At 40.3% G+C, this 21,188-nt stretch overlaps 1 protein-coding gene and 1 long non-coding RNA gene across 8 annotated transcripts in view; one reads left to right on the top strand and one right to left on the bottom strand.

The window, feature by feature from the left end:
• The window catches only part of DIAPH3 (diaphanous related formin 3), a 473,996-nt gene extending 462,556 nt beyond the window's left edge, over window positions 1-11,440 (top strand). For all 7 annotated transcript variants that reach the window (XM_072976641.1, XM_072976639.1, XM_072976638.1 and 4 more), the window contains one exon: window positions 11,023-11,440. In XM_072976641.1, the coding sequence (XP_072832742.1) occupies window positions 11,023-11,285 (263 nt within the window). In that variant the 3' untranslated portion in view covers window positions 11,286-11,440. The remainder of the gene's footprint in view (window positions 1-11,022) is intronic.
• On the bottom strand, window positions 614-17,799 carry LOC140701204 (uncharacterized). The gene is made up of 3 exons (XR_012080163.1): window positions 17,719-17,799; window positions 6,110-6,232; window positions 614-722 (listed from the first exon to the last, which is right to left on the bottom strand). It is a non-coding gene; the product is annotated as an uncharacterized lncRNA (long non-coding RNA).
• Between the last annotated feature and the right edge of the window lie 3,389 nt (window positions 17,800-21,188).

Raw genomic sequence — 21,188 nt, 5'->3', positions numbered from 1 at the left:
CTATCACTTACTGACCTAACCTCAGTAAGGTATGTATTGGGGGATTTTTTTCCCTCAGAATCAGAGTTGTATTCAAATCTACAATTTATTTCCCTGTGTAATTCAAACAGCACATTTTTATTTGAAATTAATCATGACTGGTGCACAATCTGTGACCATAGAACAAAGCCAAGATTACTAGTCCCAATTACGTAGGGAAATAAATTGCTGATATAAATACATACTTCACACTAGGAGAAAAGTTCCAAAGTACATATTCATTCAGGGATGGAACCTGCAATCTTGATCTTGTAACTTTTGCTCTCACCCTGTGAACGATACATCTTTATATGGTGACTTGCAATAATAAATATATTTATTATAATATATAATAATAAATATAAATAGAGAAGTGTTTTTAGTAAATATGGGTAAATGAACAATATTGATTTCCATTAGGCTATGAATTATTCCAATTTGAACTTCTAACTGAAGTTTTAAAATTATTTTTGTCATAATTCCTAAATTTTTAATAGGAATTATTAGCTTTCTAAGAGTCTAAAATCCAACTGAGATGCTCATCACTGAAATTTTCTATAAATTTGATGTCCGACTCAGAGATCTTACAGGCAGTAGCACTGGTGGGAACTCCAGGTGCTAGACGTGTGCTGTCCAGTCCAGTGGCCAACAGCCAGATGTGGCTCTTGAGCTCTTGAAAGGTGACTGGTCTGAATTGAGATGGACTGTAAGTGTAAAATACATGCTTGATTTTGAAGACTTAGTACCAGCAAAAAATTAAACATTTCTTTAATATATTTTTTATGTTGCTTATATGATGAATTGACAACAGTTGACATTTGGTTAAGTAAAGCATATTATTAAAATTAAATTCACCTGATTTTGTCCCCAATATTTAATGTACCTTCCAGGAAATTTTAAGTAGCATGTGTAGCCCACTTTTATGATGCTCATTATATTTCTGTTGGACAGCAGGCACTATTCTACACTCAACTCCAGGTCCTCAAGAGGCCACAAAGCATAAAAATATACCTTAAACAAAAATGATATGTCATCAGTTTGTCATTTGTAATGTTATTCTAAAGTGTGTTCTTTGGAAAAGATTAATATGGAACAAGGTGGTAAAATCACATCATGCTTAGGTTCAGTCACTCAAGAAATAATGTTTTAAACACTCGTTATAAAACAGGCACTATTCTAAGTATTGTCTTATTCTAAGCAAATAAAAAAATCCTGTCTTCGTGGAGCTTACATTCTAGCAAGTTAGATCAGAATTAGATGGATATGAGTTTGTTTTTCTCACTCCTTGGACATATTACTATCTTTAACATATGATCAGTGTAGTATATGCTTGGTGACAGGCTGGAGAGAAGTAAAGGAACATTTCTATATAAACAGTCATATGTAAAATTAATTTTAAAGGATTCCCATTACAAATGTACCCCTGGATTGAATTCTCTAATGAATAAAAATAGGCTTAAGCAGATTTTTATTAGGCATATACTGAAAATCAACTTCAAGTATTAAGTCCACGTGGAAATTTTTTAAAGGATGTATTCAAAAGGACTCCATGAGAATATACTTCTTTTGTTCTGTAGTACTGGATATGCTAATGGGTTTGGTTTTCCCTAGAATTTTGAACTACTACATGAATATGACTTTGCATGTTCATAATAGAAATGACAGCGTCTTAAATGTTTCAAGGACTCAGACTTACCGTGGTTATCATGGCTATATACTAGGAGGGTTAACTAGTGAGTTGACTTAACCATAACTTCCACTCAAGATCTCTGGAGGAACAGTTGAAGAAATTGTGGTTATCTGTCTTGGCAGAGAGAATTTTGGGGGAATGTGATACCTGTCTTTAAGTAGTTGAGGAGGAAGAGGAATTAGACTCCTAATGTAGTCCTCATGGGAGAAATCAGTAGGGCCAGTGACTAGATAAATGTAAGGTAAAACATTTAATTATTAGAGGACTATGTTGCCCTGTGAGAGTGTGAGGATATGACCGGAGGTCTTCAGACTTAGGCTGGACAGTCACCTGACCAGATGCTGAATAAGTGGGATTCAAGCATTGGCTTGATGGTTCTACCAAGTAACCAAGGGTCTTTCCAATCCTGAGATTGCATGATTCTGCACTATATGATTCTATGAAAGAGAAATGGAGTTGAAATAGCATACGTTCCTCACTCAGAAGCAACATTTGTACACTGGAAATTTCTAATGTTGAATTAGGAAGTATAAAAAATAAAAATACTTGAAACACACTGTAAAATATGACTTAGAAGTGACTTCAGGAAAATATTTAGGTCCTGTGTAATTATTCAGCTGGTTATTTTCCAGTATGGCTTCCCAGTGATCAGCATGGGAATAGGCCTTTCCACAAACCCCCAGAGGTCAAGTGCTCTTTACCTTCGACAATGTGTCTTTCTGCTGTGCCCCAATCCTGTGCCCCAGAGCCATGGGGGAATAAGACTTGGATTGGGTTTGCCAGAGGCAAATGTCAGTCTGTGTGGCCTTGACATTTCCTGGACTTCTCTAAACCTCAATTTCCTCATTTATAAAACAGAGTTGTTAATACCTGTATTTTAGGGTTGTTAGAAAAATTTTTAAATAGCATGTAAAAGGCTTGTCAGATATAGTATGTATTCGATAACTAAAACAGAAACCATATCCCTGTGTTATTTCCTCACCTTCTTCCTCATAAACCAGCAGATCAAAAGATCCAGTTGTTTACTATCTGGTATCTATTAGCTGACAGGCAATTTCATACTTTAGAAACCATTTACTTAATAGCTGCTAAGCCACACAGTGCTGACCACAAGTGTGTGGTAGCCTGAGACAGCTGTCAGCAATAGAGAGCAGGACCGGTAAAGGGATGCTGTGACTGGCTTCGGTATGTTAGTGTGAAGGGGAGGTTGCTTTGGACATGAAAGCTTGACTTGCAGGTGTGTTGTTTGATTATGGTAGGGTGTTTGCATAGAAAGGCTGAGATGGGCACAGGACTGGAGTGCTCCCCTTAGGGCTGGAGATGCAGATGTGGGAGTTTCCTTCCTAGAGGAGATGGTTGTGAAATCTTTGTAAAGAATGTAGAAAGGACAGGAAAGGAAAAAAAAAAAAGGCCTGGGAACTAACCATGAGAAATGGCCGCACATGGAGAGAGATACCTTTGTGTTTGGGAGAGGCTAAGAAGGTAACATAAATTAGAAGACTAAGAATGAATCATCAAATGTGGACAAATAAGCGAGGTAAAGGGCCTTGTCTTGATGGGAGGTGCTAACCGGGAGTCTGAGGACTTGAGTTTTGTCTCTGGCTCTGCCTGAAAGTTATGTCCGCTGCCTCAACTTTACATAAAACAAGGTCAATACACCCAGGTCGCCCATCACACAGGAGTGTTATGAGAATCAGATGTGTGGGGAAAGCATTTGCAAACTATAGAATACCCATATGTAAAGGTAAGGTGATGATACTGATATTATTAATTATATAATAATATACGAAGTTACAGATGACATTCTGTAATGACTTATGACACCAGTTACCTGGAGGTGGGCCAAACTTCACTGGTCACAGTCTTCCAAAACAGTGCCCTTATCTCACACACCAGCTGCCAGTTTGGGGTTCCCTGTCCACCCTCACTTCAGACCAGCTGGATTCAGATCTAGGGGTTCTTACTATCCCCTCAGGTTCAATAATTCACTAGAATGACTCATAGAATTCAAGAAAGTGCTGTACTTAGTATTACATCTTTATTATAGTAGAGGACACCAGCCAAACAGGTCCCAAACATGAAACTTCTATTGTCCTTAGGGATACATTACCCCCCAGCCCCGGCACATCGCTATGTGACGATGTACGTCTTGTTGTCGGTGTGTGACAGTACGTATTGCCAACCAGGAAAACTCACCTGATCTTCAGTGTCCATAGTTTGTATTGAGGCTTCATGACTTAGACATGAGTGACAGGTCACATGATTGAACTCAGTCTCCACCTCCCAACCCTCCATGATTGGTCTTTGTGATGTGGCCATCTCCTATTCTGAATCACTCATTACCATAAACTAAAAAGGGTCCCATCATGAGCATAAATTATCATTATTATCATAAATTATCCTCATTAGCATAAATATCAGAAGGGCCCACTGTGAATAAAAAAGACACTCTTATCACTCTGTTAATTCAAGGGATTAGAGGCTCCCTCCCAGGAACGGGACAAAGGCTAACCAAGTTGGGTTTGTTTTTGTTTTGTTTTTTTAAGGAAGTGTTTTTATTTATTTTTTGGGGGGGTTTTGGGGAGCGGGCAGTAGGCAGTTACCACAGTCTTAAATACACATGCTCCAAAGTGTTGCAACTGTAAGAGAAAACACGGCATCGGAAAACTGCATTGAGTTCAGGGATTTTGAGGCTTCTGGGAATCTTGTAGGGAGCAGGTTTAACAGAAAGGTACGGATGAAAGCCAAATTAGAATTTGCTAAGAACCAGGTAGAGAGGTGAGAGACAGGGAAGCAAATAGAGTGGGGCATTCAATTCAAGTAATATATTAAAAATCAGGAAGATAAGCAGTTGAATGGAAGGGTCTGCATGACGAGGAAAGAGGTCGGACTGATCCTGGATGTCCTGTGCCCAGGAGCCTGCACCATCTCGAGGTCCTTCTTGCATAGAATTCAGGAAGGCCCAGTAGAGGAAACTGCAAAATGCAGTGTTGTTTTTAGATTTGTATATAAAAGGCAATGAAATAGAACAAGACTAAAGAGAAGTGTATATATAATGAGTTTATGCAAAAAAAGAAATAAAACTCCCTAATTTAATTGTCAGTTATCTCCTCTATTCAAAAATATCTTTTATTTATCATCCTCTGCTTTGTCTGTTTGAATTGAGGGAGTAATTGTTTTGTGTTGTTGTTTTTGTTTCTGTGTAATTGGTTTCAATAAGAGTTTCTTGGCACTCCTAAAAGATTTTAACCATATACAAAATGCCCTTTTGCTCTTTTTATCATTTTTATACATTTTCAACACAAAAGATAAAGTAAACAGCCGAATGAAGCAAAGGGAAGACAATTATTTATAGTGTCAGTAAATCAGCAGTAAGGAAAACCACAGGGGTATGGGCTGCTGGCGGCCAGCCCTGACTCCAGTTAGTGCATAGATTAAAAACATATATTTGTCACACACTTTACTATCATGTAGACCCAGTAGTGCTTTAAAGGTTATATTTATGGGTCATTTTTTCCCTCCTGCCAAAGTGATGCCATTGCTGGGATGAAACAAACAGCTACTTAGTAGGTCAAGGTAATAGTTAAGAGCAAAAGGTAAAGAATTGTAAGGAGAGACCAAACTTCAGGAAGACTGAATAGATGCAGTGAAGTTAGGACACCAGAGTTCTCTATTCTTTCTCCTGTCAAAGCTGCTACAGGCTCTCCATTGACCACAAAAGGCAGGAGCTCAATTTTATATTTCATCTGAGAGTTGGCACTTCTGAGAAGCCAGTGCCCATTAGAACCACAATGTGATGGAGGATCAATACTGACCTAAAGGGAGTAATGCCTCTTTCTGAACCATAACTGATACTTCCTGTAGCAGAGAGGGTTTTCCCCAAGGGCTGTCAGCCAGGGTCTTGGCCTTCACCTTCCCAGCTGGAGAAGTGTAAGGACTGTTGGCTGAAATATTTCCTCATTTAGATGCTAAGTTGCATATGTTTATATTAGCTTTCTTGTCAGCAACTTCCTGGTTCCTGTGTGTTTTGTGTTAAGATGAAAGGGTGAAAAGGTTAGCTCAGGATGGTGGGTTTAGGGGTCGGGGTGTGGGGTTTAGTTCTTTGTCATCCAGATCTACAATCTGCCCAACGTCATATGGGATCCAACCCTGAATGTAGTTTAAGGTTTTTATTCTCATTTTTTTAAGTCTAGTGGGTTTTCAACAATTATCAACTCTTCACTTAGTTTCAGAAAAACGCTGTTGTGGGACTCCAGAATCAATTCTTCTGGTAAGAATCCTATGAGGAATTAAATCAAAATAAGTGAATTTTTAGTAAAAGGAAAATAGCATGTGTTCTCAGCCTGTTTAATTCCACAGAAGTGTCAATCCAAGATGTGTGGGTTGGATTCCCTTACTGACCTGGTACTAAGAATGGCAGCTGGTCCTGGCCCATCTGTACTCCAGTCACTGTATCCAGTGGCCTGGATATTGGCTGTAGTCCTGGATAGATCACAGTTCTCTTCAAGACATCAATTGTAATACCTTAAATACAAGAAAGAAAGAGAGAAAAAAAGGGAGGGAGGGAGGGAGAGAGGAAGGAAGGAAGGGAGGAAAACAACAACTTTGCATTCGATTCATAAAATAACTTCCACTCTTTGGAGACTTAAGTAATCATTCCACTTTACCTTAGTATTTTTAAGGTTCCATTTAACAATGTGTATTGGTAAGGATTTGACTTGAGGGGAAATAGAACATGCTTGTTTTTTAATTGACACCCAGCCTTATCTTCCATGTGTCCAAGTATGTCATCTTTCATTTAAAAGAGATATGAGCCCACCAGCAGCACCTCTATAGAGATCTCTCCAACTTACAGGGTTGCAGCATCCCTGATGTCTGGAGTGAACCATTTGGAAACTAAGTGTGTTTTTGTGTGGAATTTGGATCTCCAGTTCAGCCCACATGAAACCACCAATAGTGGACTTCTAAAATAAAATTAATGGCAAAAGACACCTGGCCTTGAACCAACATTATAATAAAATTTATGTGTAAAAGTGATCTTGCAACTTGGGAGAGTCCTCTACCTGTAAATATTTTCTCTAGTTTGCAGTGGGACAGGAGATTCTTTCTCCAACCCAACTGCATTTATTGTTTTGCAAATTAGGATGTGACTCCCTCTGTTCCACAGCTTGGGCTTCCTAAGCCCGGGGACTAGGGTGGGGGCTGTTGGGTTGCTGAGAGAGAAATGTGAGGGTTGGAGTGAAGAGATGTGATCTAGGAATTTCTAAAATCCTTGTGGACTTTTTTGATTTCCTGTTTCCATTTAATATTATCTTGTCAAAAGATTCTCCACCTAAAACCACAGAAGAGTTACATGCCAGCTTGGTTTTTCTTCTTATCATTTTGTCCCAAAAGCTAGCCCACCACTACTTGGAGTTTTCTCAGTAGGGTGGAAATGCTCTTGCCTGTACTGGCCCACCCATTGTTATCCACCTGAGCCTCCAAAGAAGTTCAAAGAGCAAGCAGTAAAAGAAAAACGCGGGTTCTACTGGGCGTTTCATCCTTGGATCTGGTACAGGTAGACTAAAGAAGGACAAAAATATCCAAGTGGGTGTACAGGCCTTGTGTTTTAGCAACACAGAGTTTACTAGTGACCTTGACAAGAGCTGTTTCAGAAGAGTAGAGGGTCAAAAGCATGACTGGAGTGGGTTCAAGAGAAAAATAGGAAGACAGAAAATGAGACAGAAGTATGATCAATCCTTCTGAGATATTTTGCTACAAAGACAATCACAACTGAGGTAGTAAGTGGAGTAGGATGTGGAGTCAAATAGTTTTTTTTCCCTCTCTCTCTAAAACTGGGATTATTATAATATAGTACTATTACCCCAAAAGCAGAATTGAAAAGACCCCAGTTCTTGTCACACCTGGAAAACAGGCAATCAGCCAGGAGACAAAGCATTGTGTAGCAAAAGATTTTAAAGGTTTTATTTAGCAAAGGGAAAGTACAGCTCCAAGAACAGGAGGTGGGCTGATCCCAGGGCAGATAAAATGGTCTTTGTTTGCTCCTTCTCTTAGTCCCTCACTTAGAGGAGATCTCCTGATTAATTGATGGCTCTTGTCCCTGGAGTGCTTAGTCATGATCATCTCCTTTTGTGCATTTCCTTACCCATGATGCACACAGAAAAACCCATGGGGGTGCCTAAACTGCAATACTAATTTTATTACATGAGCACTGGGTGATGTCCAGTTAGATCCTTGTCACTACTTTACAGTTGTGGCCATCAGGTTCTAACTGGCTTCTTGCTGGCACTCATTTAGAGTAAATAAAGCCCCTTTATCCAGAAGGCAGGCATACTGCCATTTTCCAGACCGTCCTTCCTCCTTCTCCTCCACCTATGTGCCCGGTGCCCCAACTTATCTAACTGCCTAACAGTATTTATATGTTGAGGGGAATAATTACATGAAGAAGAAACCTTTATGACACGGTAGAGAGAGGGCACAGCTTGTCAGAGAGAAAGACAGGCACCCTTATGGGTGGTCCTCAGAGGGGAGCACAGATCCTCAGGCAGAAGGAGTGTATGTGCCTGCAACGAGTAGATGGATGTTGTGGGTGCAGGAAGCTTCTGGGGTTTCTCTCCTGATTGCTTCTACAAATGAGTTAAATGCAAGTGAAAGAGAACATGGTGGACATTTGCTGGGAGAGGAGGAGGGGTGACAGGCCTGTCTAGGAGAATGGAATTGTAATGGAGTGCCGGTTATACATGAAGCTCACAGTCATGAATTTCCGTGAGACCAGGAAAGAAAGGGAGTGTATGTGTGACCTTGGAGATCCTGTGCTGAGGTAGTTTACATAGGTACACCCTCTGTGTTACAAAGTTATTGGGCGTGTTAAATGTGTCAGAAAGCATTTTGAAGTATGAGTACAGGATCTCGTTATTATGAAACTTTGCTTTGAATTACTTAGCACTTTTCCTTAGCAAAAGCTTTTTAAATTTCTTTAAGACAGCCTTGGTCTCTCTAGAGATGGCATTTGGCTTCTGCCCCTGATTTACTGGGTAACTCAGTCTAAGCAAATGACTTAACCTCCTTTTGCTTTCACCTCTCAATCTATGAAATGAGGGTGGTGATGTTTAAATTGCAACAAATTCCTTAGAAATAAAGGTGCTATCTAAATGCAAGCTATTAATAAAATGGTATTTCAGCCCTCATGGGCACGGTCACCAGAGAGTCAGAAAGGTCAGCGCATCTGAACCAGCCTTGGGTGGTGGAAGCCTCCCTCGCAAAGCTTGTAAAGAGGAAGAGAAAGACAAGACATATCCGTTCAGGAGGTGTCCCCTCCTTTCTTGCTTTTGGTCCTCACAACTCCTCTTTGAGGTGGATTATTAGAAGCAGTACCTCAAAGAGAAGAGGTACCCAGTTAAAGCCAAGTGGTGGAGCTTGGATTTCAAGCCAAGGTCACCTTAAAATCCCATGCTCTTTTCACTTCACCACATGTAGCATTGGGCTTGGTACATTATAGGCAGAGAAGGTGCAGAATGCTTGATTTGTGTAGATTATCACAGACCCACATTTAAACCAATTTAATCTCTTCTCGGTTATCAAAAATGTAGTGAGAGTTGCCCAGCAGCAGAATAAACTGGTTTGGTGGAGACAGCATCATGATGGGGTCATTTACAAGGAATCAAATGACAAGAAAAGATAGGTACATTAGGGGGACGCAGCAGTAAGCCGACCAAAAATTTGCACTTAGCTACAATGCGGTTTTCAAACACTTTGGGGGCAGGAGGAGGGTGCTAGGGGAAAAAAATTGTGCAGTCATGGGAACTGTAGGAATACTGCATCGTCTGAGCCTTTTACTGCAAATATAATATGTACATTCTAAATGATAGAGCATAAACAGCTCTAAGAGAAAGTCACTGCTCTGTTAGATTTTGACTTCTGAGTACCAGTTGCCCACCTGATAGAAACGGTGGTAGGAAAAGTGTATTTATTTTCTTCGAACAGCTAAAAGGTGATCATACTTCTAAAATTTGTTGAGATTGTCCAGGAAAGTGCGTAAAATACTCATCCATCACTGGAAGCCCCTGGTCAGGAAGTGACAGTGCAGTAAATATCTTCAGCTGCCGCCTTTTAATGGACAAGCTGTTTTCGGTTGGAATTTTCAGCACTCACATAAAACACACTGTCAGGAGTGACTGCTTGTGCTCCAGAGTCATCACTGTTGGGATAATGGAACATCTCGCAGCGAATAACCAAAAAAACTGTAAATGTCATGTCAAGTTTGTTGAAGCCATTTGCAAGCCCCGTTCAAGGTTACATGAATATTGAAGGTGTCTGTTTTTCTAAAGTTGGAGATCTGTGAGAGAGATCACTCTTCAGGTTGTGCGATCTGAGAGTCAAGCTAATGAAAAGAAAATTTGCTCTTTGGGAAAGTCAATCAGTTAGAGCCATTTAGCTATTAGGATTGCTCCCCTCCCCTGACAGCCTGGATAAGTCAGGATCCCAGTCACTTACCAATAAAAGAATGTATACGTGTTTATAAGTTACAGGTCTGTATGAATATATATGTATATCTTTGACAAGTTACGATATTATCTTGATTTGCTAGGAAGTTTTAACAATTTGCCTGCCAAATTCAGTATTTCTTTTAAGAGAAAGCACTGAATTTAAAAATTCCCAGTAGAAACTTTCTTCCTTGATTTTGTTCGAAAAGGAAATAAACCTCGTTATCATTCAAACTAATGCTTGTCTTGGGTCATAGAGTGTGGAAATAATTCCTTTACCCAATGCATATTTATTGAGCATCTATTTTGCTCCATGGCCATTCTAGGCACCAGTGTTACAGCAGGATTTAGAAAAATGTCCCTGCTGTCTTGGAGCTTACATTCTAGTAAAGAGGTAGACCACAGCCAAGTAAACAAATATCTCATGTGTCCTGTCATGTGCCTTCTGTGAAGGGAAAGATGAGGGTAAGAAGACAGTGATGAAAAGAGTGATGGCTATTTTAGATGGATGGTTAGAGACAATCTCTCTAGATGACATGTGAGCAGAGACCTGAATGAAATCCAAGACAAAGCCTTGAAAATAACTTGAGTTATAGATATTTCAGGCACAGAAGAAGAAGGAAATAAGTATTAATGCTAATGAAATGGTCGCTTGTCTATATTTTTTAGCTTATTCTTTGTATTTATTTTAAATCTGCCTGACTGTTGAATATTTTTTAGTTTAGTCTGAAAGAAGTTGTTGGCTGAGAAGAATTATTTTAATATTTCATAATGTGCACAGTCCTTGCTTATCACAGTGATAAGTTTCATGTTTCTTCTTCCTTCCTGTAGAAAATCAGAAGTTGCAGTTGATGGAAGGGTCACGTTCACACCACAATATCAATTGCAACTCAACAAGGACTCCAGTCGCCAAGGAGCTTAATTATAATCTAGACACTCACACGTCCACAGGGAGGATCAAGGCAGCTGAGAAGAAGGAAGCCTGTAATGCAGAAAGCAACAGAAAAAAGGAAATGGAACTTACTGGCCCTGTTTCTAAAAATGAATCCATTCCCGAAGTTGAAGCCCTGCTGGCAAGATTACGAGCTTTATAAATTAAACTGGTAAAAAAAATGATTAAGCTGAATAGAAAGCCATGCTCTCAGCTGTAACACTTGAAAAAAATTGCTTTTTCTGTAAGTGACTTTATATAGGTTTAAATTATGATATATATTAGAAAAATAAAGCTAAATACATGGTTGCTATGCTCTTTCTGTGTACTTGAGGTTTTGGCTTATTCAGGGTTGTAATGGGCTCTAATGCTTTTTCTTTGTCTTCTGGTGTTCATGTGTTCTATATTTGGTGGTGAAATTATACATAATGTTTTAGAGAGCAGGTAGGTGGCCATGTGTTCAGCAATGTGTCCTCAAGAAAATACCATCTTTCTAAGTCACTGTAATGTTCACTTTACTATTTTCAACATTAATGAACATCAAGTCATCAGCCTCGAGTCTTGCTCCATATCCATGTATGTTCCACGTATGTTATTTATATAGACCCACGTTTCTCCTTAATTGGGATCTGCGTGCTGTCGGCGTAGCATGGAAAACATACAACTGAATGTAACAGAGCCGAGAGGAAATGATTGGTGAGCTAATTAGCATCATTGTTGAATTCATGTTAATTAGACCCTGTAGGAGACTAGGCTGCAATTGAACACACTTCCAAAAATGATGTAATAGGAAGATACACTCTTTTTGCAAAATGCACATGCTTTTGTACAAAGTGGATGTACACGGTATTACAGTGCTGCCGAAAAGTCAGCCAAGAGAACGTTCCCCCCCACCCCCCGGTAATTATGACTCTGGGATAGAATTGCCATTGTGAAACTTCCTAAGTAACGAATTTTTTAATTTCTGTGAACCCACTTGAAATTGCAGTTTCTTGGATCTGACAATCAATAACTTTAACAAAGATCTGAAATGTTTCAATGAAGGTTTTCCTATGCAAATGTTGCAATTTTACCTCCTTTGGGGCATCGGATTAACTCTTAATTCTGTATCAAAGAAAATAAACTTGCTACTTGCACTAAATGAAAAAAAGTTGCTTTTTTTTTTTGTAGTTAGCATACTCTGTGGATAAGCTGGAAATAGACTCTGCTGAGCAGTCTAAACATGTCTTTTGCTTTATGACCATGCAATAAGCAAGTGACTGCTCTTTTACCTTCAGTTAAAAAGCAGTTATATGGGACTAGTCTGGCGAGGTCCACTGCTTTTTATTTCCTTGTTTAAGTTGCCACCTCCTTTCAGCTCCAAGTTAATAAAGTTAATTAATTAGGACTATGAACCAGGCCCTGTTTATAGACATTGGGGAGCAGAGTGTTAGCCAGAGCCAAGGTAGGAATAAATTGTTGTCATCTGTGTTGCTGAAATGTCCATTTTGCCCTCCAGTTACAACTCCTATTTTCCTGAAAACAGATCTTAAAAATCAGAAAAGGCAAATTTACACCTTTCAGCAGACAGAAGCCCTAACAGCAAGGAAAGAAGGTAAATGAAAGAGTTCTGACTATCTATCCACAACGTGATTTTGCAAAGACTTGGGAATTTCAGAAACAAAACTGAAATGCCACCCGATAGTTTGGACACACCAGATGGCAGGTAAATACTCCGTCAACTTAGGGCCGGGGAGCAGACACAGGAGAGAAACAGCCTGGCTAGTAAAGGGAAATGAAGATGACACAGCCTCCCAGGCCAGAGGAAGGCAGGGAAGTCTCAAAACAGGGCGGGTGGCCCCAACAGCATCTGTCTGCAGAGGCTGAAGGACAACCTTCAGGCAAAAGCCAGGAGCCCAGAGCTCACAAAGCACCAGTGTGTGCCCTGGGAGCCCATTCTGAGCAGGCTGAACAGGAGGACTGCAGTCATCAGGAGGAAAACACCAAGTGCTGACAGAGGTAAGAGCCAACCAAAAAACATTGCTCTCCTTTGCAGATCAAAGCCCCTTCAACAGTGGGCAAGGGGTGAGAATCAGTGTTTTAAAATTCACAATATTCCTTTAGCCGACTGTAGATGAAAACTACAGAGATGACCTTTAATTTGAAGGCAGGCATTGAGGTACAATTTTGTGTTTCCGAGCAAACAGATTTTGTTCATTTGAATTAGGTAAAAGCCAGCTCAAAACCACCTGACACAGCTCAGTGCCTTGATGAGGTCCTAGTGACAAACCCCAGAGAGACCCCTCTCCCCTTTCTCTCACATCAGTGCATAGAATTTGGCAAGAACACAGACAACTAAGTGATCACTGACTTGTCCAAAAGCAAAGTCTTGCTGTTAACAGGTTTCCCAATTAAATATTTAAAGTAATTAAAAAATAAGGAAAGCAATCTAATCACATGTGCATGTGTGTCCTTTTGTTAACATATTTGAATATTTAAACAAAATATGCCAAACCCCTAGTGTTTATATGCGGAAACAGACATTTCAGTAATTCACTTGAAAATTTTCGGCTAAATCTAGAAAATGCTATCATTTATACCAAGTAACTTCAAAACTCTTCTAGTGACCATGCTATTTATTCAAAATCTGGTGCAACGACGACTTCAAAATGTTCGTTTAGCCACAAATGATTGTCTCCTGGGTGAGTCATTCTTATTTAAAAATGCCATAATCCAATGTAGATCTGAGTTTACTAGTTAGAAAGTGAATCTCTAATGTACAAATCTTGGCTACATTTCACCTTAAACTCTCATCTATCGATAAGCACAGGTGGACGGGCAGCACGTTTGTGAAGAGTTTGTGGCAAACTTTTATACAGACTGTAATTTTTGGAAAGTAGCAGGTCAATGTGTTAACTGCTAAGAGAAATGAAAAATTCCAAAAGTGAATGCATTGTCTTTTTCTTCATACTAACCATTAAAAATTTTGAGATCAAGGAACAGTAGCTGGCCAGTGCTCATTTTTGTCTGGTGAATTGTTGAATGGTAACTGTTACATGCCCTTGCCAGGCATGAGTGTTCTTCAGGTGTGTCCTCGCGCCACACTGTTCAGCCATTTTGTTCAAGAGCTACTTTTTATAAAAACCCGTGGAGCTGCCAAAGAACCACAAAGACTGGATGGCACTTCAGAACTGAGTCTAAGTCTCCCCATAAAATGAAAATAATGGAGCCTTAAACCATAAAAGTTCATTATTCCTAAACAGACTGTTGCCTTTTAAAATGGGTGTAAAGGAGGAGGTTATAGCCAGGCCAGGGATGGATCTGGAGTAGAATAAAAGTTCATTGTGCCCCTAATTAGGGTTTGACCATGGAGGTCTCTTCACCTCCTGCTCAACTACTTAGATTTGAGTGTCACATTTGACTTCCATCACATTCCCCCTTCAGCATCTCCAAGAGACAAGAACTTAAAAGGAATGTTGATTTCTTTCAGGAAACCTTAAAATGATGGACTTTTCCCCTCTGCTCTCCATTTTGCAACAGCAACCATTGGATTAAAAAATGTTTTGAAGATTCCGGATGGTGCCTCCTTGCAATGAATATTACCAACATTCTCCAGGTTCCTGTAGAACTGTTATTATACATTTTATATTATTTGAATTCCAAATTTTTAAAAGGCATTCAGATGATGAAATTGGAAGCCAAATTTCTAGATTATCTCTTCAGGACCACTTATTCATTTTCTTTCACAACAGCTTTTAACATATTTTAGTAAGTCTATTACATACATAGCTTTGCTTTTTTTTTTAAATTGTATCAGAAGTTTGAAGATAGTGTTTTTTGGGGTTTTTTTTTTTGTTTTTTTTGTTTTTAAGGGAGGTACTGCTGGAGATCGAACCCAGGACCTCATGCATGCTCAGCATGCACTCTAGCATTAAGCTATACTCCCACCCCTTGTATCAAAAGTTTGAGACTTTCCATTTTTCTCTTGGCATGTTTATTCCGTTATGTTTGGATTAAAAACCTGTTTGTAAGATTTTCTCCTTTTTCCTAGTTTTCTAACTATGAGTTACTGAAAATTTATTTTAAAGATAAATCTCCAACAAATCTCATCTTAATATTTTATGTATAATCTGACTAGGTGTGATTGATGGTCAAATATAAGGAAGCTAAAACAAAATAATTAATCAGATCAAGACAACTGTTTTACTGAACTATTCCTTGAAAGTGGGACCAAGTCCTCAAATGAGTATATTCCAGTTAATTTCTCCCCAAAGTGTCTGTTTTCACAGACATGGCTAATTCTGGTAGAACAGGTCTATCTTTGCATTGAAAAAAAAAGTATGTTAATTAACCATAAATACTTAACATGTATATTTAATACAGTTAATAATGTCTAGAAATGCAAATTATAGTTGATACAGGTAGATATTAGTAATACAGACATTTTTACTTACATGCTTCGTAATAATTTCAAAATTCAGTATGTGTGAAGCATTCGTTAAAATATATCAAAAGTAAGCAACAAAATTTCAGCCTTGTAATTTAAGTACCCAATCTCTGAGGGAAGCTTGATTTTAAATGGTGTTTCTTTCCTTTCATCAGGCACACATACTTGGCCCTTTCAATGCAAAACCAACTAATTGCCTAATAAAAGCAAACAGGTGCCTCTCCAGCCTGGGAAAAAAAAAAAAAAGCATGTCTTTGGAGGGTCTCATCTTGAGTCCTCTCCTTTCCTTAATGACCTAACAAGGGCCATTCTGATGATTGTTAGGAGTCGTGACTGACGTCCCACACCTGGGGCCTCCCCAGAGCGTCAGAGTCCAATTTGACTGTGATAATAAATAAACTCTTGTCGTAGTATTATAGGATGTTTGGCAAGGACAAGAAATAAGGCCCTTTTATAACTCCCCAAGGAATCTGGTGATATTTCTAACGTGATCTCACACATCATTCTGTCCTGCCTGACCTTCCTGGTGTCACCCTCCTGAGTTATAGCCTGTATCCAGTACCCTCCCTCCCTCCACAGCCTCTCCCCCAAATAAAGAATTGCTGACCCGAAGAAAACAAATCTGATTTTTTTTTAACTTTATAAGAAAATTCATAAAAATGTCCTGGCACTCACTCCCTATGTTTTCTGCAGAACATTTACTGTCTCCATTAGATGAAATGTTATGTCCTGTATTATGAATACTGAAGGTCTCTGAGAGATGAAAGGACCTCATTGAGATGTATCCAGCTTCATTCCTTAATGGCTTCTGGGGTCCCGGTATGTTACAGGACACATTATGTGTTCACCAAGTTTGCCAATTTACCACCCACTGTTTCAAAGATCAGTGCCTTTACCATGACAGTCACGTGGGAGAGTAGCCTCGCAGGCACTCCCCCGTGACTTCACCTGGAGAGGGACACCTTTGATCTGTTGTAATCGCTTTCCTCACACTCTCCAGAGAAGCTTAACAGCTTCTGTCTGAGGAGCCAGGAGAACACCCTTACGTAAGAACAGGCACACTTCAAGGACACTGTTAGGCATGAAGACACTGGTGCCACGTGGGCATGGCAGCCATGCCTGTGGAGACCAGATGCCCTGTCCGTGACCCTTCTTTGGGCATGGCCCAGGTGGAGCATGAGGGAAGCAAAGTTTGATTCTGATAAGCCCCCGTGTTCCTGAGAAGCTGGGCTTCAGTCATCCTTACGGCTTCTCCTCCATGCCTGAACCTCCTTTGAGTTCTTTAAATGGATGGTAACAGCTGCATTACCCTTCATGGAGGACAGGTGCATTTTAACTCACGTCTGACCCAGAAGGGTGGAATGTCTGCTGATGGAGACTTGAGAAGCGGCAGAGTCAGGGAATCTATGTCTGCACGTGAAACAACCCAGAATCACATCTTCCCCTTGTTCTGTTGTCACGGCCACCCTGCCTTCCAGGGGAGCCAGCTCCCCTTTAAAGCGGAGGTCAAAGCACAGACCACGGAAGGTCCCTTTCCGCCGTCCTCCCGCAGAGCTGAGACAAGCTGGGATTCTGAAACACTTTGCAAAGCTCTAAGTCATAAAGTAGAGGGAGTAAAGGTAGCGAGAAATATGAAGCCATCCAAGCTAATAAAGGATAGTTCTCAGCGTCCACAGCAAGCACGCCCTCCCACTTTGAGGAGAAGCTGGGGAGTGCTGTCCTCTGGTAGGACAGCGGGTGAGGGAGGGTCCTCACGGCCCATTTCTGAGAACAACCCAGCCCTCTTCAGCTTCACATACCCTCACAGGTTGGCAACCATTGATCCAGTCTTAGACTTATGTCCCACACACCTGCGAGCATTGTCTGGCACGTTGGCTGACTGGGGTGTGGACAGAGGCCACGCCATCCGTGAGGAGTTAGGAAAAGGGCAGAACAAGATGCTGAGGTCACAGCGGGGTTGCTGGGTGGTACAAGAAGGGAGACCTATGTGGTAAGGGCTGGAGGCAATAGAGATGCCATGTATCTGTGCTCAGCAGGAGGGAGGGCTCAGAGGACAGGATGGTTGCCTTCAGATCCTTAAAAGACAAGCATGGAAGAGATAAGGAGCTTTTTCTGGGTGTCTCCAGAGGACAGAGCTGGGGTCAACAGTAAATATGAGAAAGTGTTTTACCTGTAGAGCTGCCCAGTGATGAGAGGCTGGCCGTCAAGGTCATGAAATCATCAAGTCAGAATCCAAGCAAGTCCTTGTGAGGGACAATGGAGGCCATCTAATTCAAACCCCGTATTCTTACTGGAGGGATGAGGGAGGTACCCCCCACAACAGGCGCCCCTGTCTCCTTGCTCTGTGTACCCCGACCCTGCTCACACAGCCTCCCTCACCACGTTACCTCTGCAAGCAAAGGCCAGCTCTGTCTGACTGGGAGATAACGAAGGACTTTATTACTCAGGTAGAAGGTTGGCCTCTGTGAACCCTGGGGGACTTTATCACTCTCGGAATCTGTGTTCTGTGACTTTATGAAATCATAAGTGGACACCCTACCTTGGGATTATCACCTCCATGCCATCACACACTCCACTCACTTATCTCTTTGACGGACGTAATAACTGTCTTGGTTTATTCATGCACCTGCTCCAGGTCATGCAACTGAAATAAATCAGCCCTACCCTAGAAAGAAGTGGTCTGGAAAGAAAGACAAGGAGCCTCGTGGGAAGGAACAGCTGCTTCTGAGGGTCTGGGCTCAGACCCCTGTTGGCTGCCGCGTCTGAGCGATGGAGCAGCTCATTCCCAGCGTGTGGAATTGTGGTGCCGAAAGTAGCACCGTGGGCCCCTCAGTGTTCTAAGCGTGTGCTGTGTCTCATCTCACGTTATACGTATAACAACTTCAGGAAGAAGAGATGCTCTTGGAGCCCACTTTACCAGAGAAGTTAAGTCATTTATCCATGGTCACACAGCCACCAAGGAACGAACATAGAATTAAAATCTAAGCCTTCCGAAACTCCAGACTGCGATCTTAAGCTATACGGTCTCCCTGTGTGATTCTAAAAATGCCTTCTAGAAAAATACCAGGGGTAAAACTCAAAATGCCTCGCCTGCCTCCTGTTTGGTGGAGTTTTGTAGTTGGTCCTGATAGATGACTCACCACTTGGCTTCATGATTTTGTTTCAAAATGCTGTGAGTCCCCAGAATCTCCTATGCCTCTATACCAAAGATGAAAATGGATAATTTTAGAAAAACTTTTCTCAGTTGAATTCCTGTCACCAATGCTTTTTCTTTGAGTACAGTATTGTCAAATAATCACACATATAAATATAAGGTGACTAAGTTTAAACGTGAACATTTGCTGCCACAGTTGGTGAAAATGACCAACAGTTGACAGGAATGTCGGGTCCTCTGAGGTTGGTCAACTTTCCAGGCACTGCTCCCACTAGGAAAGCTGGTCCTGCACACATGAACAGCTTGTCAAGGCCTCCGTGGTTTGAAGACTCGTGAGATTTCTGTAAGCATGGTATGTACAAAAGATGAGTTCTTCCCAAACCGTTAGCCTCTCAGCAAAATAACAATGTACATCATTTTTGTTTTTCCCTTGGCTTCCTGTTTTCTTTCTGAATTTCGGGGGAAATGGAGGTACAACACACGAGTTGTAACTCTGGTAAGATTTATTTTTTACAAAAACAATCTCTGTGTAAAATAAGCCTTTTAATAATATCTAGAACAGTAAGTATATTTGAGTTCAGGGTTTTTTAAAAAAATAAATGCAGAATGTGTAGAGCTTTTAGGAGCTAGTCCATTCATCAGAGTATTTCTCATACCTTTGATTAGTAGTAAGCTGTGCTTCTTAGAATAACATATTTTGAGAGATGTCTGAATTTCCTCATTTGGATAAGTGGCAATTTATGTTCCAGTCATATTGAAAATGGGAGATTTATTGTAGGGGGACTGAACGTGGTATCAGCCTCCCATAGGTATGTTTTTCCCATCCTATAGCTAGCAATACTAACACAAAAATAATTGAATTTTTAAAGAAAATTTAAATGAAGAGCAAATTTGCCCATTATTACTAAAGCATTTCAGTACAAGGTTTCTTTCTGTCCATTCTTTTTGTTCCTAAGTTTAAGCCTCTTGAAGTTAAAGGTTACTAACATTATCTTTACACACAGATCTAGTGGCCTATGTACCCATTATCTGAGTTGCTTATAGAAAAAAAGGACTATGTTTTGCTAATCACCATGTCTTCAGTGTCCTGTCTGATACCAAAAGCTCAATCAAATTTACTTCAACTGTGTTGAAAGATAATTGATGAACAATCTGTTTAATGAAAGAAGACCAAGGGATCCATTAGACAGTGAGCTTGGTTTATTCTTGGACAACACTTACACTTTCGCTAAAGTCCATGTACGTCTATAAAATATCTATTAGATGTAAGAGCCCATCATAAGCTGTTCAGATGCCCGTTCTTACCATAAACCCGCTCATTCAGTAAGGCCATGGACTCTGCTAAATACTGGGTAAAGGAGGCTCAGCAAACGGAGCCCCTGTCCTTGGAGGGTGTATAATCCACCAGGCAGGACAAATAAAGTAAGTACGCTGAGGATAAGAAACACAGGCCTTCGGAGTATGTAATGGGAAGCTAACTGTGCCGATGTGGAGCAGGGAAGCTCTCCTGGATAGTGACCTAAGTTCAAATGGAGAACAAGGGATGGGAAAATTAGGCAGGCAGAGAGAGCACCAGGTAGGGTACCCCAACAAGGACAGAGGCTTTGGAGATGGAAACAGCATGCAGTTTTTATTTGGGGGTACAAAATAGGTCTGAGGTTGAGCAGAAGCTAATCAAGCCAGCACACTGCTTCCTCTACAACACACAGACTCATATATTTTTCTTGAACAATTGATTTTTTTTTTAATTTGGCAGAAGGTTGTATAAATACTGTTGAGTCAACTACAAAAGGAAAATAACTAACAGCTACTCATGGCATCAGACATCCTTAAGTTTTGTTTCATCTTCATAAAAGCAAAATAGAATTCGGAGGCTTCAAATTTGTATTAACTTTACATGCATTGAGATTTCTATATTTAAGGTATTCCAAGGTGAACATCTGTTACTATATTAATTATTGCAAAAATTCGTCTGCACTAAATTATTTTGGTATTTAAGGCAAACGTATCACCTTACTACTTGGTACATTTTCAGTGTAAGCTTTCATGTGTTTATTTTAGAAAACAACCATAGCATTTGAGATTAAGTCTGTCATTCTAATTTTTAACACTTCTGGTTCATGCCATTAGATCATCCACATCACTGCAGGATGCACATTCTTTAGAAATGATGGGGAGAAAAAATAAGAATATGTAGAAAAAAACATTTTGTGTGATTTTTCAGAGAACTCTTTTTTTTTTCTCCATCATTGCATACTTCTCTGACAAATACTAACAGTGGTGTTTTGTCTGGGATCCACGCAGGCAAGGTTGTATCCACTAGGGAGCTTCGCGAAGACAGTAATTTTCAAACAATAGAGCAAAAATGCATGGATCAGCCAGCTAATTTATGCTTCATCAATTTTACACAGCCAGAAAGCATGAAACTTTAATATGCTCCCACCAAAGTCAAATAAGCCAAGCAGAAGCTACCAAAATCTGGCCTA

This window comes from Vicugna pacos, chromosome 14 (assembly GCF_048564905.1).
Source record: "Vicugna pacos chromosome 14, VicPac4, whole genome shotgun sequence".
Lineage (NCBI taxonomy): Eukaryota > Metazoa > Chordata > Mammalia > Artiodactyla > Camelidae > Vicugna > Vicugna pacos.
This window is presented reverse-complemented; position numbering and strand designations above follow the sequence as displayed.